The sequence below is a fragment of the Meles meles genome, chromosome 2 (assembly GCF_922984935.1).
Source record: "Meles meles chromosome 2, mMelMel3.1 paternal haplotype, whole genome shotgun sequence".
Lineage (NCBI taxonomy): Eukaryota > Metazoa > Chordata > Mammalia > Carnivora > Mustelidae > Meles > Meles meles.
In genome coordinates, this window is record NC_060067.1 from 51,385,228 (window position 1) to 51,412,349 (window position 27,122).

At 39.9% G+C, this 27,122-nt stretch overlaps 1 protein-coding gene across 1 annotated transcript in view; it reads right to left on the reverse strand.

Moving 5' to 3' along the window:
• Positions 1 to 15,276: 15,276 nt before the first annotated feature.
• Positions 15,277 to 27,122, reverse strand: part of LOC123930384 (cytosolic beta-glucosidase) — a 117,018-nt gene continuing 105,172 nt past the window's right edge. Inside the window, exon 5 of the mRNA XM_045986680.1 lies at positions 15,277 to 16,176. Within this exon, the coding sequence (XP_045842636.1) occupies positions 15,974 to 16,176 (203 nt within the window). The 3' untranslated portion in view covers positions 15,277 to 15,973. The remainder of the gene's footprint in view (positions 16,177 to 27,122) is intronic.

Below are 27,122 nucleotides of genomic sequence, written 5' to 3' on the forward strand. Positions count from 1 at the left end.
TCTGGATGAAAGGAGAGAGATTAGGGAGGACGCTGCCATGAATGCACTGTTTTCATACAATGCCCTAATCAGGAGGACAAGTGACAGTCGTTATGAAGCAGTGAGATTCAGAACAATGCCTTTCCCAAGGAAGTAGTCACTACAAAACAAGGCCTGCAGTAGGACAATACTGACTTGTACACGTGAAAAAGAATAATTAGTTTAACACATGAGGCCTGACATTTAGTGAGCTTCCTTAGTCAAAAAACAAAAATACTAGAAACTGGAAAGTAGTGGGTTATTTTTCCCTGGCCTCTGAACTTCCTATTTTTCTCACTATGCATTTCATATTATCCCAATTATCTAAGTTAGTGCATTAATATAGAAATACTATGATCTTCCATTTTCCCTAATTAAGACTATTAGGAAGACATTTTATGCTCTTATTTTTTTAATGAAATTCAATTTAAAGTCACTGTATCAGATCTTATTAGCTGCTACATTATAACATATAATATTTCATTGGGGGCAAAATGCCTAAATCAAAAATTAGATCCAAACTTCAAAAATACAAACTATGATAGTAACATAGTCATGGCCCTTTGCATATATTTCATCCTGTATAAAATAAAACTTTCCTTGTGTCAAGTTTTAATCAAGAATGTCCCCAGGAAATACTATGGCATGGAAGATCTAGGAAGAAATTGTACCATTCCATCTTTTTAATAATAGGATGTCCAAATTAAAGGTTGTGAATATTTTAAGGATGGTCTGAGAGGTGAATAAAGGAGTTGAGCTACCCCATACTGTTAGGGTCTGTGATCAAAGGACCGACACTGATACAAAGCGAAGGTCAAGCAAAGCTTTATTTCGTGCCAGCATCGAGAATCAAACCGACCGGTCGGGGCCACTTTTTACAGAGATAGCGACCCCTCCCAGGCTCACAGACTAACTTTTATAGAGCAAAGGCCATGTGGTTGAGCCTGGCCACACACAGGTGGCCAATGAGATTGTAACCCACAGAGAAAGTTGCGTAGTCATGCTAGGTCACACACGGGTGGCCAATTGAATTACAATTCACCCTATTGTAGCTATTTGAACTAGGCTATCATCTTGGTCAGAATTGGCACCCGAAAGGCGCCCAAAAGTCGGGACCCACATTCTTTGGTGATTAGGGAGGTGTTTTACTGATTGGATGTCTCCACCTGGCCTGACTTGTCAGGCTCTGTTATCAGGGACTGGTCGATCATATTTTACTGGTTTCCTGGACTTGCTTCTAAGTAAGTTCCTCTGGGGGGCGGGGGGAGGGACAGGGTCAGTTTAAGTTTTACTGCATAAACAACAAAATCACTGTTTAACCGAGATGGAATCGCTCTGGCTAAATAGGCCCTTACAATACCATTTTTTAAAAAGCAAAATGGGAAAATTTCATTTAGTTAATACAGCAAGTTTACTGAAATATTAAATGCATGACTAGCATGAAGCTAGTCACAGTGGGATAGGATAACATCCTGGAGGAAGATACCTCCCGTGTCCCGCACACATAGTTGCTCCATACAAGATTTTTGAATAAATGGATAAAGACCCTCCTCTCTTTTCCAAAGAAACATACAACCTAGTAGGAATTAACAGACATTCCTTCATGTAATCTTCGCCAGATGTCTGTGAGGAAGGAAATATTTTTAAGCTAATTTTTTAAAGGAAGAGACTGAGGTTCTGCATCTCAAGGTCAGGGAACTAGAAGGTGGTAGAGCAGGGACTTTGACCCTGTCTGTCTGCCTTTGGAGTCCAGGGATTAACATGGACTTGCATCTTCAGCTACTGGTGTATGCTGTTCTAAGAGAAGGACTGCCCTCGGTGATCTCCTGTGAGTCCTTCAGTCCTGGACTCTTTCTCATGTTTTCTTCCCTTGTCTATTACTCTCCCTTAGAAATGCTATAGAATAACAATTCAGTCTCCTGTGGGAAATCTTCCAGCCATAATTATTAAAACACAAGTAAACATGTACCTCTGAAGCTGGAAGGAAAACCATATTTCAAGTCAAACCTTGGGGGCTACCTGAAAAGCCACTTGGCATGTACCCAGGGCTCAGAACAACCACCACCAGGACAATTGATACTCAAGGATGTTTTCTTTGTCATTGCTGGACAGGAGGGACCTTTCTCAATGATTTTCTGTCACCACGTGGAAGTGATAAGTTCTATAAACAGTTTAATGGCCAAATAAACGATTTCTGGATACTCCATAGAGGGGATTCTCAATTTTGCTGTGCTCCCAGTACATCTCACAGATATGCTTCGAGGACACATCGATGTTCAAATTTCCACCAGGGCTCAGAATTGTCTATTTCTCTTGGAACATCTCAGCACTGGCAGGGCTCAGCTGAGACAAAGGACAAAGCACCTTAGGAAGTTGACAGTCAATAAAATATGGGGCCTTGTTTCTCACTGATGGGCACAAAAATGTTCTCATATAAGGTCTGATCTTTTTAAAGCCTTAGTAAATTTGAATAAAAGGAACTTTACATTGGGTAAATATGCCAGAAAATAAAAGGACCCCTGGGATTCCTCAGCTACCCGGAACGAGTGGCCTCACGTAGCCACAATAGCTTCTTGCTTTTTATTTTTGTTTTTGTTTTTGTAAAATTAACTACTAAAATTATACCTTTCCTTCTTAGCACTGTACCACTCTTGAAGGAGGACAAACCACTCTTGGCCAACAGGTTTCATTCATTCACCCAGAATTGAATCTGACTGAGAATATGGGCAACTCTGATTCCCAAAAAATTAACAGATTGCCAACTATAACAAAGATATGACCTTCTAGAAACACCACAGAATTAGCTATACCCACATTTCTATAATGTCTGTTTGTAGCATATTGATAGTCTATACTGAATTCTTCCAATAACCATGGTGGTTGGAGGTTACAGTTTTGCTCTTCACAGCCTCCAGGCTGCATTATCCAATCTCTGGACCTCTGTTTTTCAGATATGTTTGATAGAGGGATATAATGATGATGAGAGTTAAGCAAAAGTTTTAAATCTCAGAAGTTCTTTTCTCAATTTACAAAAGGCTTTCAGATGTATAATTTGGTTCTTGTAACAACTTTATTATGAGAACATGCATTCTTCAATGAGGGAAGAAATCTGGAGACATTCAATGACAAGATTAAGATGAGTAAGGCATTGGAGCTCCTGGGTGGCTTAGTGGATTAAGCATCAGACTTTCTCTTCTTTTGTTTTTGTTTTTTTAAGATTTTATTTATTTACTAGACACTGAGAGTGAGAATACACAATCAGAAGAAGCACTAGAGAGAGAGAGAAAAGCAGTCGCCCCGTTGAGCAGGGAACCCGGTGTGGGGCTCCATCCCAGGACCTGAGCCAAAAGCAAACGCTTAACCAACTGAACCACCCAGGCATTCAAGCATCAGATTCTTGATTTCAGCTCATGTCATGATCTCAGAGTCATGAGATTGAGGCATGGAGCCTGCTTGGGATTCTCTCTCTCCCTCTTTCTTCCATGGCCCTTCTCTGCCTCTCCCTTGTGCACTCCCTCACTCTCTCTCTCTCTCTCTCAACTTATCTCAAATAAATAAATAAATAAATAAATAAATAAATAAATAAATAAAGATGACCAAGACATTTAAACAGTGGTGCTGGGAATCTACTTAGGTCTTCTGATTCTTAGACCAATACTGTTTCCACGTCCCTACGACTAAGGTTAGTTGACTCAATGACATATACCAGGGGCTCTCAAAGTATGGAGCAATAGCAGCAGCATTTGACAACTTGTGAGACATGCAAATTCTCAGGTGCCTCCTCAGACCTGCTGAGTCAGAAACTCTCAGATGGGGCCCAGCAATCCAGGTTTTTACAAATTCTCTGGGTGATACTGATGCCCACCAATGTTTGAGAACCACTGGCATACAATTCCTACATATGGTATCATAAAGTCATCCCAGAGACTTTATCTTCTTCTCTCAGTAGTCCTTCTAAAACCTTCCAGAAGACTTCAAAGCCATGAGGGAACAAAATGTTTAAAGCTCTTCCATATTATGCAGGTGCTATGGCCTATTCTTGCAGCTTTTCTTCCTGCTATCTCTGTCATCTGGGAATAAAGGAAATGGTTTTCATTTCTTGAAGTCAAGATCGTCCAACTATTCAGTTTTGTTGTCAAAAACAAACAAACAAACAAAAAAACTTTATTCTATGGAAGTCCTTTCTCAAAGGTCCTCATGTCCTTCTCAGTCTGCCCAGAATAGTGTTTTTATCTAATTCATGAGCAGCCAGAAGGAGTGACTCCTTCTCCCACCACTCACCTACGCCAGGCACACCATAAACACCTTTTATTTCAAGGGCTTTATTCCACTAGTTGAAATGTGCATGTCTTGGATTTCATCGAGAAAATAGAAGGGAGGTTAGGCTCCCCTGTCATATGCTCTGCAGCACTCTCTAGTTCTCCTTTACAGTGCTCATCACATTTCTAATTACTTGTTCAATGTCACTGTCTAATTACTTGCTCCCCACATGTTCTCTATTAAGACTTTTAAAGGCCCTAAGCTCTGACAAGATAATGGTGTCTCCTCCAACACCATATGGATTTTGAAATTAGGAAAAAAATAAAAACTTTCAAATAAGTGGAAGGTGTCTAACAAGTTTTGATATTGCCCATGATGACTGTGTCAATGCTTTCCTCCAAGTAGCATAGACTGAGCATACTTTTTTTAAAATGGGGAGGTGGGGGCAACTCCTCCTTTGCTGGTACCCTAAGCACAGGGGTCTTCCTATTGGGTAAGCCAGCCCCATTTCTGCATAAATTGTAAGTTTCATGAGGATCAAGCCACATCTGTCTTAGTCACAGCATGGTCTCAATGCCTGAGCCAAGATAGGTTCTTAGGAAATGTTTGATGAAAGAATAGAGGGAGTGAGTGGATGGATGGAGCAAGACGAAGAGAATGAGGTAGAAAAGTTAAAGTGACAGGGAGGAAAGGAGGAGAGAGAATTGGGGGTAGAGATGAGCAGGCAGGGAGAGAGGGCAGAAAGACAGGAGACAAATGCAGTTGGTTACTATCTTCATTTTGCTTTAGTTTAAGAGAGAAAGGTCCTAATACTAAACTCTCCAGTCTATGGCTAGATCTCAAAGAGTCATCTGTTTCATTACTGTTTAATTCTAGAATAAATGTTGCCATCATCCTTTTATAGAATTATGAACTGTGTCTTTATTTACTTACACGGCACAATTTTCAAATACGTGACAGCCCATTGCTCATGTCTTTGTCATGGAATTAGGGAAATGTAGCATAAGCTTTAAATATGCAGCTGCTGTCCAATCGATGAGGAGGGCCCACAACGCTCTGATACTTGACGTTAGCTATTCAACAGTTGCAGTCCTTGGGACTTTTGATTTCTGTCACCCTGGAAAATGAACAGCATTTGTGCTGACAGGTTTTTTTTTCCCCCAGTTCACCCCTTTCTAATGAATCTATTCTAAACCATGTTACACATTTAAATAAATTTTACACGCCATATCAAAACAGCAATATTAACAGTACTTGTCGCTCACTCAAATTACAGAGAACTTCCACATGCAATACATTTAGCCAAAATGGGACTTTTAGATGACAGCAATCTTATAAGGTGTCAACACACAGCAATGATATGCAGACCCTACTTTCTACTTTTTCCTGATGAGAACAAAAGTATGCTTTGGCACAGCATTCAAATTCATCAAATAAGCATCCCAGGAACGGATTTATTGCACAGGCTAAAGTTGAGTAAAGAAGGCCCATATGCTGTGTAAAAAAGCTTCTATATCTTTAGGTCCCCAGATCCTAATGTGACAAGGATATTATTATCCACTAGAGTCATAAAGACTTTTATAGAGATATTCCCCCCCTTAGCCCTGTTATTTTAATTTGTGCACAGATTTTAGCACAGGCAATTTCCCCCTGCAAGGGCTTTTCACTAATAGAATTATACTGTCTTAGCTCAAAATGGCCTTTGGTTCTTAGTCCACTGGGTTCAAAAGATTATTTTCTTGTGTGGAGTGCTCTCCACACCACCCAGGAGCCCACCATTATCTGCACCGAACACCCCAATCCTCTACATCCTTCAAGAGGCTACACAGCTGGGCCCAGCATGAAAATGACAACCATTCAAAAGCTCCACGAGTTTATTTTCCTCTGGCTGGGCATCTCGGCTTCTGGACTCCCGTCAACGCCATCACAACACATGCCTTTCAATAAAAAGTGATCCTAACAGGATTAAATGTAATTTAGAGTCAATAAGGAGAAGTTTGCCATCGGGCGGAATTATAATAGACAGTATGATCAGAAGGTAGAAAATCTGGAAGGTTTTCAGGGGTGCATTCTACTGTAAAAAATGAAACCGAGAAGAGAAAAAAAATTATTCTCAGCCAAATCCTCTTGCTGGTTCCATCTCTCACGCACATCAATTCACAGTCTATTAAGATAATAAGAACCATGTACTGTAATTTAGAGAGAGGAAAAAAGAGAGAGAGATTTCTGGGAGAATGGAAAACATGATGGGATCTCTACGCCAGTTCTTCGTTGGGATGTACATGGTAAGTAAAATGTTTCGGTTCGGTGTGACATGGAGGGCACAAAGGGCACATGGCACCCACGACAGCATTTACTTTGGCTGCAGGACAGTTTCCAAACCGTCACTCTGCAGGCAGCAGCACAGGGAAGGCTGTCACTCTTCTAGAAGACAGTCCTCTATCTCCTATACAGGGTGGGCCTAAAAAAGTCATGGGAGAACTGAGCACGGGAATGAACTCTAGACCAGGAAAGAAGGAGTCTCCACTTCAGGAAGGATGAGCTGCTTTCTGGAAGCTGCCAGTGGATGCCCTTTGCTGAATCACTGCTTTAGTACAGAGGGAAGAAATAAGTAAGGGAGATAGGCATGTAGCAAGAATGCACTGCCTGAAATAACTTCCCTGATTTACAGTCTTCACATTATTATTAACAGAAAATAATAGCTACCATTTATAAGACATTGTAATTACCACCTAGTGGAGAAGGCTTTAAGTTATCTTTCCTATATCATCTCAGTTAATTTTCACAGCAGCCCTACAAAGGAGCTACTTTTATTATTTTTTTTTAAGATTTATTTATTTATTTTTGAGAGAGAGTGAGAGAGAGAGAGAGCATGCCAAAGGGATGTGGGGGGCGGGGGTTGACAGAGGGAGAGAGAATCCCAAGCAGACTCTCCACTGAGTGAGGAGCCTGACATAGAGCTTGATCCCACCACCCTGAGATCATGACATTAGCTGAAACCACAAGTCAAACACTTACCCAACTACACCACCCAGGTGCCCCCGAGCTAGTTTATTTTAGTTCTCACTTCAAAGATGAGGGAAACAAAAACCAGAGATATGGGTGAGTTGCTTGAGGTCATGCAGTCCACAAATGCTAGAACTGCAATGAAGCCCTGGGTTATCTGTCTCAATCCATGTGCTTAACCCCCATTTCTGCCCACTTGTTGACTGAAAATGAGACCCTCCTTCCCCCGCCTTTTTTACGCTGAAGTATAGTTGACGCACAATGTTCTATTAGTTTCAGGTGTACAATGTAGTGATTCAACAATTCTATATAATATGCTATACTCTCCATAATGAGAATAGCTACCATCCGTCACCACACAACATTATGACAATACTATTAACCGTATTTCCAATGTTGTACTTTTCATCCTTGTGACTTATTTATTCTACAACTGTAAGTTTGTACCTCCTAATCCCCTTCAATTATTTGTCCATCCCCCCAATCCCCTCCCTTCTAATAAACATGAGTCTGTTCTCTATATTTATGATTCTGTTTCTAGTTTTTTGTTTGTTCATTTGTTTGGTTTTTTTTTAGATTCCACATACAAGTAAAACATATGGCATTTGTCTTTCTCTGGCTTGCTGACATCACTAGGCATACCACCCTCTAGGTCCATCCAGGTTGCCACAAACGGCAGAAGATCACTCTTTTTTTTCGGCTGAGTAACATTCCATTGTATATGTACACCACATCTTCTTTATTCATTCATTTATCAGTGGACACTTGGGTTGCTTCCATATCTTGGCTATTATAAATAATGCTGCAGTAAACATAGAGATGCATATATCTTTTTGAATTAGGCTTTTGTCATCTCATACTGAAATAAAGTTCTCAGGTACTTATCTGAGCAGACGTGCAGGACTGCCTCTGTGAGAGACAGCAGTAACAGCTGGATTCTGCATATAGTTTTAAATTTACTTTTTGTTTTAAAAGTAAGGAAAGATTCATCAAAACATGGGAAAGGAGTACAAACGGATGACAACTATCTTGAAGCCATAAGCAGGCCTCTACCCTCTCCCCTACACACTATATGCAGGAAGTCAGTTAGGGAGGAGAGAGATATTTGTGCTAGCAATCACCAGGTGCAGGGAGGGAGGGCTGAGGGTTACATTCTTTTTTTTTTTTTTTAATTTTTTTTTCCATTTTATTTATTTTTTCAGCGTAACAGTATTCATTCTTTTTGCACAACACCCAGTGCTCCATGCAAAACGTCCCCTCCCCATTACCCACCACCTGTTCCCCCAACCTCCCACCCCTGACCCTTCAAAACCCTCAGGTTGTTTTTCAGAGTCCATAGTCTCTTATGGTTCGCCTCCCCTTCCAAATTTTTTTTTTTAATAAACATATAATGTATTTTTATCCCCAGGGGTACAGGTCTGTGAATCGCCAGGTTTACACACTTCACAGCACTCACGATAGCACATACCCTCCCCAATGTCCATAGCCCCCTCCCCCTCTCCCAATGCCACCTCCCCCCAGCAACCCCCAGTTTGTTTTGTGAGATTAAGAGTCATTTATGGTTTGTCTCCCTCCCAATCCCATCTTGTTTCATTTATTCTTCTCCTATCCCCCTAACCCCCCATGTTGCTTCTCCATGTCCTCATATCAGGGAGATCATATGATAGTTGTCTTTCTCCGATTGACTTATTTCACTAAGCATGATACGCTCTAGTTCCATCCACGTCGTCGCAAATGGCAAGATTTCATTTCTTTTGATGACTGCATAGTATTCCATTGTGTATATATACCACATCTTCTTTATCCATTCATCTGTTGATGGACATCTAGGTTCTTTCCATAGTTTGGCTATTGTAGACATTGCTGCTATAAACATTCGGGTACACGTGCCCCTTCGGATCACTATGTTTGTATCTTTAGGTTAAATACCCAGTAGTGCAATTGCTGGGTCATAGGGTAGTTCTATTTTCAACATTTTGAGGAACCTCCATGCTGTTTTCCAGAGTGGTTGCACCAGCGGGTTACATTCTTTTATAGCACTTCCCCTATGCCCTGCCCCAGATGATCATGGGATCCTGTCCATATCAGGCTATTGTATTCAATAGCCTGAGACCAGGAACACTGCAGATACTTCAGCTGCTTCCAGAGTCACTCCTTAGGGCTTATAATACATTTCTAAGAATAACGCCACAGGCTTTTGTTTTCTTTGGGTAAATACCCACTGGTGGAATTACTGTATCATATTGATGAGGGAACAGAAGGCAAACTGAGGACAAAGCATGAGCCAACACCCTGTAACCTCCCTGGACTCACTCTTGGATGGGACATTTGTGACATTCTTCCAGAAATTTCCCAACTCTCTTAATGTTAATAACTTGCTGGAGGGGAAAATAACCTTAACTTAACAATGGCAAGACCTCTGGTATCTTGTAGGTAACTTGTAGGTCAGTCCTCTCTAGCACATGAGAGTTCCTTTGAAACTTCCCTATCCTTACATCTCCCAACTCCCAAGTATGTAATCACCAATCCTCAAGATCCAGGTGCACCAGCTCTTTCTGCCCATGGGTCCTGCTGCTATGTTTTAATAAACCACCATTTTGCACCAAAGATATCTAAGAATTCCATTTTTTTAAGATTTTATTTATTTATTGGACAGACAGAGATTGCAAGTAGGCAGAGAGGCAGACAGAGAGAAAGGGGGGGAAGGAGGCTCCCTGCTGAGCAGAGAACCCGATGCGAGGCTCCATCCCAGGACCCTGAGATCATGACCTGAGCTGAAGGCAGACGCTTAACAACTGAGTCACCCAGGCACCACCGTCACAAGAATTCTTTCTTGGTCATCAGCTCCGGTCCTGACCCCACCAAACCTTACCTATATTCCAAAACCACATCAATATGATGTTTCTATTTTTCATTTGTTGGGGAGACTCCATACTATTTTTCCCAGGAGTTGTACTAATTTATATTTCCAACAGCAACAGTGCCTGAGGGTTCCCTTTTCCCCACATCTAACCAACACTTGTTATTTCTTCTTTTGTTTTAGCCATTCTGATAGATGTAAGGCAATACCTCACTGTGGTTTTGATTGTAAATGCAGCACCTTTAAGCAAGTCAATCCATATCTTGGGTTTCCATTGCAAATAAGAATTTGACTACTGAACATCCACTGGATCAGTTATTTAATACACATTTATAAATTGCCAGATACCATGCAAGGAATTGGAAATATTAAGATACATAAGACCTCAAGCTGTGGTCACCTGGATGGCTCAGTCGGTTAAGCATCTGCCTTCGGCTCAGGGCGTGATCGCAGAGTCCTGGGATCAAGCCCTGTGTCGGGGTCTCTGCTCAGTAGTGAGTCTGCTTCTCCCTCTCCTTCTGTGACCTCTCTCACTTTTGCTCTCTCAAATAAATAAATAAAATCTTTAGGGAAAAATTTTTTTCTAATAATATAAGACAACAGAAGCTAACGAAAATTTAAGAGTAAATTATAGAGAAGAAAAAATTAACCATAATAGGACAACCCCAAGAGAGAAAAAAAGGACATGTCAGGACATTAACAGTGGTTATAACAGTGGTTATAAAAGCAAGCTGTCGTTTATCTTGGTATATGTAGGTTATAATATATTCTTATCCCTAATATATTCTCTGAATGTATTATTAACTCTTCCATGTACTTTTTCCCACGCTTTTGGGAGAAACAATTTTAGATTTGTTCTAAACTCGAAAGAGTTGCAAAAAGAGTACAGAACATTTCATACATTCTTCACCTAGCTTTCTTTAATGTTAACATCTTACTTGACCATGCTTTATTTATTCACCTAAGGAGTTAACAATGGCAAAGCACCATTAATTAAACTAAAGACTTTATGTGAATTTCCCAGTTTTTCCACTAATCTCTTTTTCTGTTCCAGGATCTGATCCAAGAGACCATGTTGCATTTAAGATCCTGTATACCTTCCTTACATTAATTAAAATTATATATTAACTTTTCATATATGCACTTCCTACCTTAAGCCCTTAACACATCAACTATATTCTGCTACAAGCAGTTTTCTAACTGGTTCCTACATCTTAGTTTCTTTGCCATCTTTCAACATATTGCTTTTAAATCTTCACCATCCTGCTCAGAAATCTTCATCTTGTTCCAAGAGAAAACCAAGACCAAGAATATCAGACTGTCCACATCTAACCTTCTCATTCCCTTCCCTAAGGTGAACTGGCCTGGGCACTGTCTTCCATGCCCGGGGCTTCATGCTTTCCACTTCCATATTTTAACTTACATTATTTATATCACCATATTGTTTTTAATATTTTTAATGTTTAAGATATTTATTTATTTTTAAGTAATCTACACCCAATATGAAGCTTGAACTCAGGACACTGAGATCAAGAGCCACATTCTTTTCTAACTGAGCCAGCCAGGCACCCATTTTTAATATTATATTATTTCCCTTGTCCAGGAAGCCATATTTGCCCACCCTCATCTAGCAGAGAGTTCATCCTATTCCTACTATCTAGAAAATTCTCCTGGCATCATCTGTTATCATTTCATGTCTCCATTCTAGTCCTCCAACCCAACCGTGAACTTCTCTGGAGAAGAAGCGCTGTCTTGTGTGCAGCTCTGTATCCCCACAACCTATTACACAGTTTAGTTTAATAAATATGTTCTGACTGGGCTGCTAGAAACCTTCAATTCTAATGATTACAAAAATAATGGCAATTTTCTGTTTCTGGCCCAATATGCAAGGAGCTTGGAAGTACTGCTCTTCTCCTAACAAGGAAAAAGCCAAACAGACTGAAAATTAGCCATTCTTCTTAGATCAGTACAAGAATTAAGGTCACAAGGAAAACCACTGCCACAACAACTGGAGGGAGAAAATTGGAGTGACAGTGAATCTCAACTGACCAGAGCAGAAACGTCTGCAGGACACAGAGGTAGAACCAGAGTAAGAAAAACCTAAGCTGTAATTGACAAATTGCTGGAGGATCTGTGTGAACGAGTCAGAAAGTGAAAAACAATGGCCCACACTAACTGTGCCCTTACTGTGTTCTGGGAACTGTCTAAGCATGTTACATTTATCAGATTACTTGTGTCTCCCAACAGCTTTGAGAGGAACCCATGTTACAGATAGAAAAACTGAGGCACAGGGAAGTTCAGTAAGTGCCTTGGTTAGTAAATGTCAGAGCCAAGATTTAAATCCAGGTGAATTAGCTTCAGAGCCCATATTCTAAACACCTACACTACATTTGCCTCATACCAGTTACCAATAGCCTCTTGGGCAAGGTCACATAAGCCAGTCATGTGTCAGGTGAGACTCTGGGAAAACCTTAGACAATAGGACATTTACTCTCTACAAGAAGCACTCATTAACTCTCACCATTAGGGACCACTCTTTCCAATGACCCTAACCCAGTGCTTCTACAACATCTCCCCATCTGACCGCTGCCAAAATTAATAAGGTGTATTCTCACTTCGTGAAGGCCACCATAAAGTATCTCTATGTCAAATTTTCTTCTAATTTCATTCCTTAAGGCTCATCATGCTTTGTGCTAAGTACTATATCCCTCCCAGGACAACTAGAGCCTAAAATATTGTCATCAGTGATGAATATGTGTTCTCCAGGTAAGGTGTATTGCTAGTAATTAAACAGTATTAATTCCATCAGCTTTGATTTATTCTGCTCTCTCAGTAATGAAGCTCAGTATTCTATTTTCTCTCTGCCTAGCACTGAGCAATAGAATTGGTGTTTAAGGATTATCATATAAATCTACTTTTTGGTCAGTCAGTGTTGGGGAATTTTTTCAATATATTACAAATGTATTCATTATTCCCTCGTTCATAAAAATAATTAAAAGCTATGGCCGAACACAAATTCCCAGAGCACAAAAGGCTGACTGGCAGGCCACTGCCAAATACCAAGGTTGCCAGCTTCTTAGTTTACGGGTTTCTTAATGAGAACTCGTACCTTCTCATTCAATAAAGGGCTTAGGTGGACATTTCCTGCTGGTGTTCACAGGAGTTATAAAACTAAGCCCTACACATCAAAATGAAAATGGGCTTCTGTTATTTTCTGTATGTTCTTAGCAATTCAGAAATAATTTACCCTAAAATAAAAACTACCCCCTCTCCAAAATAAAATCCCAGAATTCTTTAGAAGCGATGCCCAGGATGCTAATAACATGTGTTCACATTCTCTTAAAATAAAACTAAAGAAAGAAAGAAAGAAAGAATAAAGCAAGGAAGGAAGGTAGAAGGAAATACAAGTAGATCCAGTCCATCACTGTGATAGCCAAGTTTCTCCTTAGATAAAACATGTACTTTACAAGCCTCAGACGACCTTCAAGACATCTGAGTACAGTATCTATGGATTTTTAAGCATAATTAACAACTTCTGTTTTTCCATTTAAAGAATCAGAGTTCTGTTTCCTTGACAGGCAAAAGCCAATCAATCTTGTTTTCAAATGCTAATACAAGCAATTACAAATAACATTAATTAAAATACTACAGGAGCTGTTAGAGCTTGTGTGGTTAGAGCTTTATTTCTTCACCTAAACTCATGAGGATTCTAATTTGCAGGACGAATTGAGGAAGCACCCTTAGTTTGATCCATTTCTGGAAGGAAGAGCTGGCCCTTGAAACCCAGCTTAGAGCTGCAGAAATCCCCTGGTCTGTGAGGAATCCCAGGCCTGCAGAAGCCACGATGCTTATCGCACCTGGTAGACCAAATGTGACAGATCATTTTATTTACAGCGTGGATATTAATTTTCTGGTTTTGGTAACGAAAATACAGTGCTCATTTGTATTGTTGTAAAACTTGTAAATATGCCCTGTAGGATAAATAATATCCAAACAACATCCTAATTAAAAGGAAAACTCAGTTGTCTTGCAAGATAATGTAAGGAGGGTACATAAATTGTAAGTAAGATACATGGTAAAAATGAAAAAGACAGACTGGATAGGAGAGGAATGAAATAAGATTTGGAAATGTGCTTTTTAAATGAACACAAATTGTGAGATAATGTCTCACTGAACAATAAAAATAACAAAACAGTGGCAAAGATGTAATAGAATTTCCTGTGTACACCATTTTAATCTTAATATAATTTTCCCTAGTGCCTCCACGATTACTGAACTACTACGACCATTTCTTTCTCACTCTGTCCAAAGGTACCAAGACAGTGTTCTTTGCTGCAAATAATTCCCTGATTATGAACACGAAAATTATCTAGAATTTGACCACAGTGCTTTTTAAAAATGACATAGTGTCTGCTCAGGGCCAAAGGCCTTAGGGAATGGCAAAGTATGGGTAATTTCCTCAGGGAAACAGAATGAGAACATGGAAAAATACTTCCCCACTTCCTCCTGAATAAGGCAACCCCACACTTTTGCTGTTGTTGTTCTTTCGCTCCTGTATTTGAAAGAAGGAGAAAAGATTTCTACACATATCTGGACCTACAGTGTGTTAGAGCACAGAGCTGATGCCAGAGAAATTCTGGGTTTGGGAAATAAGTACCAACGATATGACCTGAGGAAAATTCACATCAGTGCGTCCTCAGTTTCTCAGTCTGCAAAATGGGGTGATAATATTTATCTCTTACCTTCACACATGATACACAATTGAATGTTGAGTAAATGCTACCCCAATATGGAGGTAAGGGCCCAAATATGATTGTGAAAAGTTTTCTGGTGTAGACACATTACATCCAGAGGAAACCCTACATCTACTACTGGCCCCAACTGAGGAAGCTCAATAAAATATTCAACTCCAATCCAACCCCATATACATCTCAGATATGTGCAGACATCTCACACTCATGTAGGTCTTTCAAGCTATGTTTATATTTCCTGGGTGTCATCAATGTTGTTATAGATCCTAAACATTAAAAAATACCCAAAAGTAGAGACAATGCCCTACTTATTATTTTGCCTTTCATTTGGTGTCACTCTGGAGTAGGAATTCTGATTTTGCTAAACATCCACTCAAATACTTTTTCTTTCATTCAGAGTCTAATTTGTTTTATTAATATATTATTTTTCAAAAATAATTCATCAGGCAAGAGAAAGATATACTTGCTCATGCATAGGGAAAATATGTGCCAAATATATCAACAAATCCGTTTCATTAAACGTGCCATCAATTAATCCCTTTGTTGAATAGAATGCATAACTATATATTGTGACTAACTTTTAATTTTGATTTTTTATACTAGATTAAACAGTAGAAGAATTTTGAACCACATGAAAATGTATCTTCAAAACAAACAAAGCTGACATAACCAGAAAAGCTAGGCTCATAAACACGTATTCTTATAATATGCGATCTTGCTATTAGAGCTGCAAATCACGAGCACACTATCTTTATGAATTTTGCATTATTTTTTTCTAGAAAAATTCTAAGGATTTAAATTGAAGTTTTCAAGTCTATCTGATTTCTTAATATAAAAATCAATTTCAGTGGTTTTTTTATTCTGTTTTTTTTAAAAGCCTCATTGATCCAAATGCAAATAGAGTAAAGGCTATCATTAAATACATCCCCAGGCATTCCATATTCAGACTTCATAATCACGGATCAGCTGGTAGGAGATGATTACAAAGGCAATTTGAGATTGTCTAAAAGATCACCAAAGCAGACTTCTTTTCCAAAACCAGAGTCCTCTTCTCCAGGAGATGTGGGTCAGCCATCTTTTATGGATATTCCTCTAGTCCATTGTTTTGGATGATCTTGGCATACTCCTTGGCGGATGTGTAAGGCACTCGAGGTCTAGCAGGATCCTCAAAATCAACATGGAAGAGACCAAACCGGCTGCTATACCCTTGGATCCACTCAAAATTATCCAGAAGGGACCATGCGCAATATATTTTGCAATTGACTTTATCAAGCTGGATAGCTAATTAAAAAAAAAAAAATGAGAGAAAAGGAAAGAAAAAAAAAGGAGGAAAATTATATGTCCGGGAAGTCTTTTCATGAACATACAAAATCACTGACAACCAGTGTGGGTATCTTTCTCTTGAAGAAGATCACAGGGGGAAAAAAACAAAAAAACAAAAAAACAAAACCTCTCAGTGCTCATTTCCAATTTTCTCTTTTAAACAAGGAGGGGTTCCATTCAAGAAGTTAAATTACATATCATTCTAATTATTTGGTCATTCATTTTGATGAATGTTTTTTTTTTCCATTTTATTTATTTTTTCAGCGTAACAGTATTCATTCTTTTTGCACAACACCCAGTGCTCCATGCAAAACGTGCCCTCCCCATTACCCACCACCTGTTCCCCCAACCTCCCACCCCTGACCCTTCAAAACCCTCAGGTTGTTTTTCAGAGTCCATAGTCTCTTATGGTTCGCCTCCCCTCCCCAATGTCCATAGCCCGCTCCCCCTCTCCCAATCCCACCTCCCCCCAGCAACCCCCAGTTTGTTTTGTGAGATTAAGAGTCATTTATGGTTTGTCTCCCTCCCAATCCCATCTTGTTTCATTTATTCTTCTCCTATCCCCCTACCCCCCCATGTTGCTTCTCCATGTCCTCATATCAGGGAGATCATATGATAGTTGTCTTTCTCCGATTGACTTATTTCACTAAGCATGATACGCTCTAGTTCCATCCACGTCGTCGCAAATGGCAAGATTTCATTTCTTTTGATGGCTGCATAGTATTCCATTGTGTATATATACCACATCTTCTTTATCCATTCATCAAAGAAATGGAACAAATAATCCTAAAATTTATATGGAACCAGAAAAGACCTCGAATAGCCAAAGGAATATTGAAGAACAAAGCCAAAGTTGGTGGCATCACAATTCCGGACTTCAAGCTCTATTACAAAGCTGTCATCATCAAGACAGCATGGTACTGGCACAAAAACAGACACATAGATCAGTGGAACAGAATAGAGAGCCCAGAAATCGACCCTCAACTCTATGGCCAACTCATCTTCGACAAAGCAGGAAAGAATGTCCAATTGATGAATGTTTTATTCATCCATTCATTTACTCAATAAATGTCTTTTTCTTTTTCTTTTTCTTTTTTTTTTTTATTTATTTGACAGAGAGAAATCACAACTAGGCAGAGAGGCAGGCAGAGAGAGAGGAGGAAGCAGGCTCCCTGAGGAGCAGAGAGCCCGATGTGGGGCTCGATCTCAGGACCCTAGGATCATGACCTGAGCCGAAGGCAGGGGCTTTAACCCACTGAGCCACCCAGGTGCCCCAATAAATGTCTTTTTCAATATCTACTACTTTCATACACAAAGAAACACGTACACACACAGAGTTTCTCCCTAGTACCTAGAATTATAGTCATTAAAGACACTGCTCAGCTCTCACTCTCCACAGATGATGTGATATGCTGTGTGGAAAACACAAAAGGCTCCACCCAAAAATTGCCAGATCTCATAGAGGAATTCAGCAATGTGGCAGGATATAAAATCAAAGCACAGAAATCAGTTGCATTACATACACTAACAATGAAACAGAAGAAAGAAAAACTAAGGTATCTATCCCATTTACAATTGCAGAAAAACCATAAGATACCTAGGAATAAACCTCACCAAAGAGGAAAAGGATCTGTACTCTGAAAACTATAGAACACTCGTGAAAAAAATTGAGGAAGACACAAAGAGATAGAAAAACACTCCACATTCATGGATTGGGAAAACAAATATTGTGAAAATGTTATGTTACCTAGAGCAAATCTATATATTCAAAGCAATACATCACTAGGTATTTCAAAGCAATCCCTCTCAAAATACCATCAACTTTTTTCACAGATCTGGAACAATTAATCCTCAAATTTGTATGAAAAGATCCCAAATAGCCAGAGGAATGTTGAAAAAGAAAACCAAAGTTGGTGGCATCACTGTTCTGGACTTCAAGCTCTATTACAAAGCTGTAATCATCAAGACAGTATGGTACCAGCACAAAAACAGGCACATAGATAAATGGAACAGACTAGAGAACCTAGAAATGGACACTCAACTCTATAGTCAACTCATCTTTGACAACACAGGAAAGAATATCCAATGGGAAAAAAAACAGCCTCTTTAACAAATGGTGTTGGGAAAATTGGACAGCCACATGCAGAAGAATGAAACTGGACCATTTTTTGAACCATACAAAAAAAGACACTCAAAATAGATGAAAGACCAAAATGTGAGACAGGAATCCATCAAAATCCTAGGCAAGAACATAGGCAGCAACCTCTGTGACCTCAGCTGCAGCACCTTCTTGCTAAACAGGTCTCCAAAGGCAAGGGAGACAAAAGCAAAAATGAAGTGTTGGGACTTCATCTAGATAAAAAGCTTTTGCACATCAAAGGAAATAGTCCACAAAACCAAAAGACAACCTACAGAAATGGAAAAGATATTTATAAATGTCTTATCAAGCTAGTATTCAAGATCTACAAAGAACTTATCAAACTTCACACCCAAAAAACAAATAATCCAGTCAAGAAATGGGCAGAAAACATGAACAGATATTTCTCCAAAGAAGTCATACAAATGGCCAACAGAAGCATAGAAAAATGCTCAACATCACTATTTATCAGGGAAATACAAATCAAAACTACAAAACTACCACACTACACCACTCAAAATGGCTAAAATTAACAAGACAGGAAACAACAAATGCTGACCAGGATGCAGAGAAAGGGAAACCTCTTACACTGCTGGTGGGAATGCAAGCTTGTGCAGCCACTCTGGAAAGCAGTATGGAGGTTCCTCGAAAAGTGAAAAACAGACTTTCCCTATGACCTGGCAATTGCACTACTGGGTATTTACCCCAAAGACACAGATGTAGTGAAAAGAAGGGGACATGTACCCCAATATTCATAGCTGCAACGTCCACAATAGGCTAACTATGGAAAGAGCCCAGATGTCCACCAACAGATGAATGGATAAAAAAAAACCATGGTGTGTACATACACACACACACACACACACACACACACACAGAGACAATGGAATATTACACAGCCACCAAAAAAAATGAAACCTTACCATTTAATGACATGGATGGAACTAGAGGGTATTATGCTAAGTGAAATAAATCAATGAGGGAAAGACATGATTTCACTCATATGTGGAAGTTAAGAAACAAAACAGAAGATCATAGGGGAAGGGAGGGAAAAGTAAAATAAGACAAAAACATAGAAGGAGACAAACCATGAGACTCTTAACTATAGAAAAACTGAGGGTTGCTAGAGGGGGAGTGGGTAGGGGCTGGGGTAACTGAGTGATGGGCATCAAGGACGGCACACGATGTAATGAGCACTGGATGTTATATGATATTGATGAATCACTGAACTGTATCTCTGAAATTAATAATACACTGCAAGTTAAGTAACTGAATTTAAATAAAATAAAAATTTTAAATAAATAAATAATAAAATGTTCTTTAAAAAAAAAAAAGGAGAGAAGACACTGCTAGACTTCCAAGTGCAACCTCCAGAGAATCCAGAAAGTCCACTAATAAGTTAGAAGAGGTGATAACAATAGGGCTGAGATGGCCCCTGGTATTACCTTCTGTCCCTATGACCAAACTGAGACATGTATTATAATTCTCGAAATAGGACCCCAAAGTGAAAAGGATCTACATACAGCTCTGGTTGTACCTATATCTTAGACTGAGTAGGCGCAAAAATGTTATGGCATCCCCTCTGCCCAACATCTAAACTCAGAGTGGTGTTTAAACCCTCTAAGAGCCAAAGGAATGGATTCTCTCTCCCTCACATACACATATACATATACACAATATTCTATATGATTTCATTTGTGTATACCCAAATCCCATCCAGGGACTCCTATAGTAAGATGTCAAAATATGGAGAATTTTCTAACTAGTTTTACACTGATTTCTATTATGATAGGAAATTTAACTCATTTTTTAGTATTTCAAGCATTTTACTAATAATACTTTTGCATTAATATTTACTAATTAGTATTTTAATTTAATATCTCAAGTTGGGGGGGGAACCTCTGGGGTTGCATGAATTGTTTCATTGAACTTTTCTTTTAAAACCAGAATAAGTAAATTCTATACATGGGATGCACTAAAATCTATTTCCCAATACAGAAATTAAATAAAAAGACAAGTTTTCCTTATAAGATAGACATATTCCTAAATAAGTCGGGTGAAAATGAACCTTCATACGATATACTAAATTTTAACAGTATTAGGGGTCGCTCTCAACCACAATGACTCCTCTAGCTTTAGCAAAGCAAGATCCACTCTACCTTTTTCTTTGTACATCTGCACTTTTGGGATCTCTTAGAGGAACTATATCCATAAACCATGACACATGTGTACATTCTGAATCATTTTGGAATTTTATTTATTTATTTATTTATTTATTTTACTATGGATATTCCATAGACAAAAGTTTCCTGAGCAGTTAATTGATGCCTAATCCCACCTTTGTGCATGGAGGCATGCAAAGTGCTGTACTTAGCGAGTGCCTTATGAATGGCCTCAAGGCAGGAATTCGGCCAAACTAGATTGGCTCTTTTTAAATAAAGTATTATTGGAAAATGAAACATATAACATTCAAGCACATCAAGCTTTGTAGGAATTAAAACATGTATAGATACTATAGATACTCCTTCTTCTACTTGTCCACATTGCCATTTGTGTCTCCTCCCCTCTCTGTCAACCACAATTGCAAAATACCAATTCTTAAAAATAATTTTATAACTAACTTAAGTTTGACATGGCATATATCTAAGAATTAAAATAACCAAAACCAAGTACCAGGTCAGAAAACAACCGTCTCCTTTGCCTGCCTTAGAATTCAGTGTGGAGACATGGGAGAATCTTGCATAGTTTTTTTTCTCATTTGCAGAACTACTGCCCAACACAAAAGCCTGCCAGGTAGAAAGCCAGACAGCTTCTGCAAACATGCACAGTACCAAGGAACACGCACAAAGGATTGATTCATATGCTCAACCAGGGGATAAAAATGATGCCTAGCCTGCTTGCAAGGGAACAAAAGGGAAACGCTGACAAGTTCATTGTTAACTGCCAGGAGTTCAGCAGCAGGTACTAAACTGCCCCAGTGACGCTGGTGGGTGTCTCCGCGTTTTCATTGCAGGAACATTCAAATAGAGAATTACGTGGTTAGGGCTGAGGAGCTGGCCTGCTGGAATCCTTTTTTTTTGTGCTACCACAGGGAAAAATGACAAAACTGTGCTAGAGCCTACATGCCTCTCCTCTTCCAATCTCCTCAAGAACGGAAAGAGACCATCATCACATTTCTTGTCGATGTGATTTACAAGGTCCCACATCTGAGAAGGGAAAAATCACTTCTGCGTGTTCACTTTCTTTCTTGAACCAGAGTTGCAGGCAAAATATACACAGACTGGCAGGGACTATGGGTGGGTACAAAACACACTGGTATAAAAATTACAAACATGCAGAGCCAGAGTTTGGTTTGGTACTCAATGGCCAGTGGAAAAGGTCTCATAGTCGGCATGTTGCATAAAAGATACAAAGCAAAAATATCTGACTTGCTAATATATTAAAGTCTGTTCTAATTAGAAGAACCCTGTGCCAGAGTTGTTCTACACACACACACACACACACACACACACACACACACACACTGCCCAGTTTTAGCCAAACTGAGGTTGAGGGAATAGCTTTTCATCAGACCACCCTCCTTTCTGGCAAAACTACAAGGTCATGGGGTCCCCCAAACCATCTTCGGTTTCAATAATTCGCTAGAAGAACTCACAGACCTCTCTGAAACCCACTATACTTAACAGTTGTGGCTTATTATGGCGAGGGTTACAAGTTAACATCAGCCAAAGGAAGAGATGCTAGGGCAGAGATGGCGGGGGGTGGGGAGGGGCACTCCAAACATGAAGCTTCCATCATCCCCTCGCCGAGGAGTCCTGGGATGGACATGTGACAATATGCACAGAGCACTGCCAAGCAGAGACGTTTACCTGAGCTTCAGTGTCCAGAGTGACTGTATACGGTGACTTCCTTACATACTGGCATGATTGATTGATTGGTTGTCCGTGTGGATGAACTCAGACTCCGGGTCAAGTGATACCATGTTACCCTCAAACCCTCCAATCATATTGTTGGTCTTTCTGATGTTAATAGCCCCCACCCTTAACAAGAACATTTTTCAGGTATGATAGATTTTCTCCTCAAAAGCTGAGGACAAAGACCAAGTTGTTATTTGGGCAAAACCCAATTCTTTACTACACACACATTTACACACACACAGAGACACACACCTATTTTAGAAGCACATTATTTTGTGCTATCTGAGCAGAATCTTCTCATATTATTACTTTGTGAAGTGCCATGTTTTGCCTGTGTTTGTCACATTACAAAAGGCTAAAAATTGGGCACTTGGCTTCAGTGGGATCTATTTCCCAACAGTTTATAAACAGAGATAGCCTCTGTTTTCAGGATTACCTAGAACTATATAAGACATCCATGACTATGGCAAAATAGTTCAGCTATCAAACAAATGACTCCTCTACAGACCTAAGCTGCTGTGGTGAGAACAAATGGAAAGGTTCCAAACAGTGTTTGAGGCAGCAGTCCACAGTAGAAAAATGACAGAGAGAAAACCCCAGGAAGGAGTGAGAAGAAAAATTAGAAGCACCTAGATTTCTATGTTCTGGTAATGGCAGATGACATTATTTGAGCAAGCCCTCGTAATGAAAACAAGTAAGCATGATGCATAGAATTTTAAAAGCAGACCTTCAAAACAATGAAAAGCTGACAATTTCATAGGGAATTACCAGGCCAAAGCAGAATGAAGAAATGAAGATTGCTAGGCATGGCAACTACTTTTACTTCATGGAGTTCTCCAGCCTTAGGAAATACAAATCTTTTCCTATTTCTTGGGGTGTGAGGCTAAGTGTCAAAGCCCAGAGATACATGGCAGGAAATCTGAGACCCCACACAGACAAAACTAAGATCTCCAAAGACTAATCCCTCAGGGGAAGGGTGAGCCAGAAGGAAAGAAGTCACTGAAAGTCTCAAGCCATCTGGTGGTTCAGAAAATGTAAAGTCCAGAAGTTGGATAGAGGTGGTCTGGGATCACCCAGGTGCCTGGAAGACTCACATTCAAATACTTTCTGAAAGGAAATACCCATATTCTAAACCTTCGACTATTAGCACAAATATTTTAAGTATAATCATCAGCTCATTATCCAATATAACCAGAAAGACATGGGAAAACAATGACAACTGGAAAACCAACAAAATCAACAGACAACAGAAAGAGGGGTACCTGGGTGGCTCAGTCAGTTAAGAGTCTGGCATCAGCTCAGGTCATGATCTCATTGTCCAAGGAATGAGCCTGATCAGGCTCCACACTCAGTGGGGAATCAGCTTCTCCTTCTTCCTCAGTGGAGAGTCTGTTTCTCCTTCTTCCTCTCCCTTTGCCTCCCCTACTACCCCACTCTTTCTCTCTCTCTCTCTCCCTCTCTCTGTCTCTCTTTCTCTCAAAAAAATAAATAAAATCTTTAAAAAACAAAACAAAATAAAAATAACCAGAAAGGATGGGAAACAATGACAATTAGAAAATCAGCAAAATCAACAGACAACAGAAACAGACCCACAAAGAAATCAGTTATTAGAACTGTCAGACAGACTATAAAATATCCATGTCATTATGTTTATATTGTAGAGATAAACTTGAAATATCTTCAAGGTTCAGGAACCCTTAAAAAAAATGATGTGGCAAATTTGAGTAAGGAAACTAACACTTGGGTTTAAATCTGAGATGCAGAGGGGCCCTCCAGTTTCTCATGAGTACAATGTAGACACTAATATCTACTCCTAGGGCTATTTTAAAGATTAAATGAGATAGCATGGACCCCAGCACAATACCTCGCCCATGTCCTTTTCTTCTCTGGCCAGCCCTTAGGAGAATACAGAACCCTAAGTAAAAATATATTTTGATGTGCCCTCTCTCCACCATCCAGATACTTTGATGAAGCCAAAACTGGGTTTAAATGAGCATCTGGGATAAGTAAAAGGGGAAGAGGAGTCAGAAGGACAAACTTAAGTCTAAGAAAGTGTAAGGACAAAGGGAGAGGCATAGATCGACAGTATAAATCTGAGAACAGGGCTCCTTACATTAGTTAAGAAACTCCTTTCTTTCTCCAGGGTAACATCCCAAAGTCACTCTGGCTTCCTGCCTTCCTGCATCCCAGGAAGCTGTTCAGAGACCCCCACAACCCTGAACTTCAGGTTTCCAAGCTCTTAAACTTTTAAGATGTTAGTTGAACAGATAGATCCTGGGATTTACTTTGTGCGCAGCAAATCTGATCCCAGATATGGAAAACACTAATAGCATGGGTCTGAGTCAAAATCCTTAAGTAGTATGTGGCTAAGTCAATGTCATAACAAGTCCAAAAGGCAGGACACAAAACAAGCTCAGATTCGAAGTCACTGAAATAGAATGGGAACAGATCAAAGAGGAAGACAGAAGTTGCAGAGCAGTCTTGAGGAGTGTCTGCAAAGGGTCATGGAGTATTTTCTATCTGCATTAACTTACTGCTGAATATGTAGCACATAGAAGAACTGGGCTGGGGGCGCCTGGGTGGCTCAGTGGGTTAAAGCCTCTGCCTTCAGCTCAGGTCATGATCTCAGCGTCCTGGGATCGAGCCCCGCATCAGACTCTCTGCTTGGCAGGGAGCCTGCTTCCTCCTCTCTCTGTCTCTCTCTCTCTGCCTGCTTCTCTGCCTACTTGTGATCTCTGTCTGTCAGAAAAATAAATAAAAAAATAAAAATAAATTAAAAAATTTAATAAATAAATAAATAAAAGAAGAACTGGGCTGATGAAAAAAACATGGAGCCAAAGCAATCATCAGTATAATTACTAATCCAGCAGGGCATTGTTTCTCAGTGTTGACTCTGACCTTCTGAACCACTTGGAATTACCTAGGGTGTAGCTAAAAAAAAAGTTGTTAACCCCACAACAGACCTACTAAAATCAGATCTCTTGGGTAGTGTTATGAGCTAATTATAGCTCATATAGCCACAATAAATACAGTTAATTATAGCCCCAACATCCATTATTGTTAAAGCCCCAGCCCCTAGGACCTCAGCATATGACCTTATGTGGACATAAAGATTTCAAAGAGGTGATTAAGTTAAATCAGAGGGGGAGACAAACCATGAAAGACAGTGGACTCTGAGAAACAAACTAAGGGTTTTGGAGGGGAGAGGGTGGGAGATGGGGTGAGCCTGGTGGTGGGTATTAAGGAGGGCACGTACTGCATGGTACAGTGGGTGTGGTGCATAAACAATGAATACTGGAACACTGAAAAAAATATAAATAAATAAACAGGTGATTACGTTAAAATGAAGTTGTTAGGGTGGGCCCTAATCCGATCGGACTGTTGTCCTTCTAAGAAGAGAGAAGTCACCAGAGGTATGTATGAAGAGAGAAAGACCAATGAGGACACAGTAAGAAACTGTTTATCTGAAAGCCAAAAGGAGAAAGCTCAGGAGAAATCAAACTTGCTGATACCTCAATCTTACACTTCCAGCTCTAGAGACCTGCAAGAAAATAAATCACTGTTGTTTAAGCCACTTGGTTGGTGGCATTTTCTTATGGCAGCTCTTAGCAAACTAGGTTGAGATCTGAGAATTTCTGTTTTTAATAAACAACCTGAGTGATTGTTACACTTTCTCAAACAGTCCAGTTTGAGACTACTAAGCCTAGAATAAGCTCTAATAGTCCACTACAATTTTTTGAATAGAGGCATCCCTCTCGAGGTTAAAAATGTAGATGACTCCCTCAGCCCCTCAACACTCATAGCCAGAGATGCCCTATGCCAAAAGACACCACAATGCGCAGGCCAGGCCACACCACCACCTTTCAGAAATGGGACACCACAGAGAGATCAAGGTGGGAATCTTGCAAGTTCAAGAGTGCCAAATGCCTGTCATCACCACTTAATCAAAGCCTCGCCTTACTCCAGTGGATCATGAGACACCTTCCCAATTCGCCATGTGTAACTGGTTGACTGGTGTCTCCCCGTGAAGATCTATCCATACAAAACCCATGAATGTGACCTTATTTGGAAAAGGGGACTTTGTAAATGCAGTTAATGATCTCGAGATGAGAGGGGCACCTGGCAGCTTCAGTCAGAAAAGCATGCAACTCTTGATCTCCAGGTCCAGCCCCACATTGAATGTGGAGATTAGTTAAATAAATAAAACTTTAAAAAAAAAGAAAAGGATCTCATGATGAGATCATCCTAGATAATGTTGAGTCCAAAATGCAATAACAAATGTCTTTAGAAGAGAAGAGAAGGGGAGAAGCCACACAGAGAAGAATGCAATGTGAAGAAACAGGCAGAGATTAGAATGATATGTCTGGAAACCAAGGAATGCCAAGACAGCCACTGGAAGTTGGTGGACAATCATGGCACAGATTCTCTCTCAGAGCCTCCAGAAGGAACCAATCCTACTGGCACCTTAATTTTAGATTTCTGGCCTCCAGGACTTTGAGAGAATAAATGTCTATTGTTCTAAGCCACCACGTTTATAGTCATTTGTTACAGCAGCACCAGATCATGCACCATACTCTTTGTACAGTAGTTGCCAACGGGGCTCCAAGTCCCAAACCACCCACCTGATCTTGCTGAGGGCTTGTGAGAACCTTTTCTTAAGGCCAAAGAGAGAGAAATCCTTCCCAGGACACAGTTTGAAGCAGATTTTCTGGCAATTGCCCCCACCAACCTTGCAAATGTGTTTCTCTGAGCTTGGTTGAATTGCACAGAACCCTATAACTGGTGGACAGCTTTAGCAGGATAAGAGTGCCTGCAAGGGAACTGGCTCACTGTCGTTCCCTTTCTTCAGA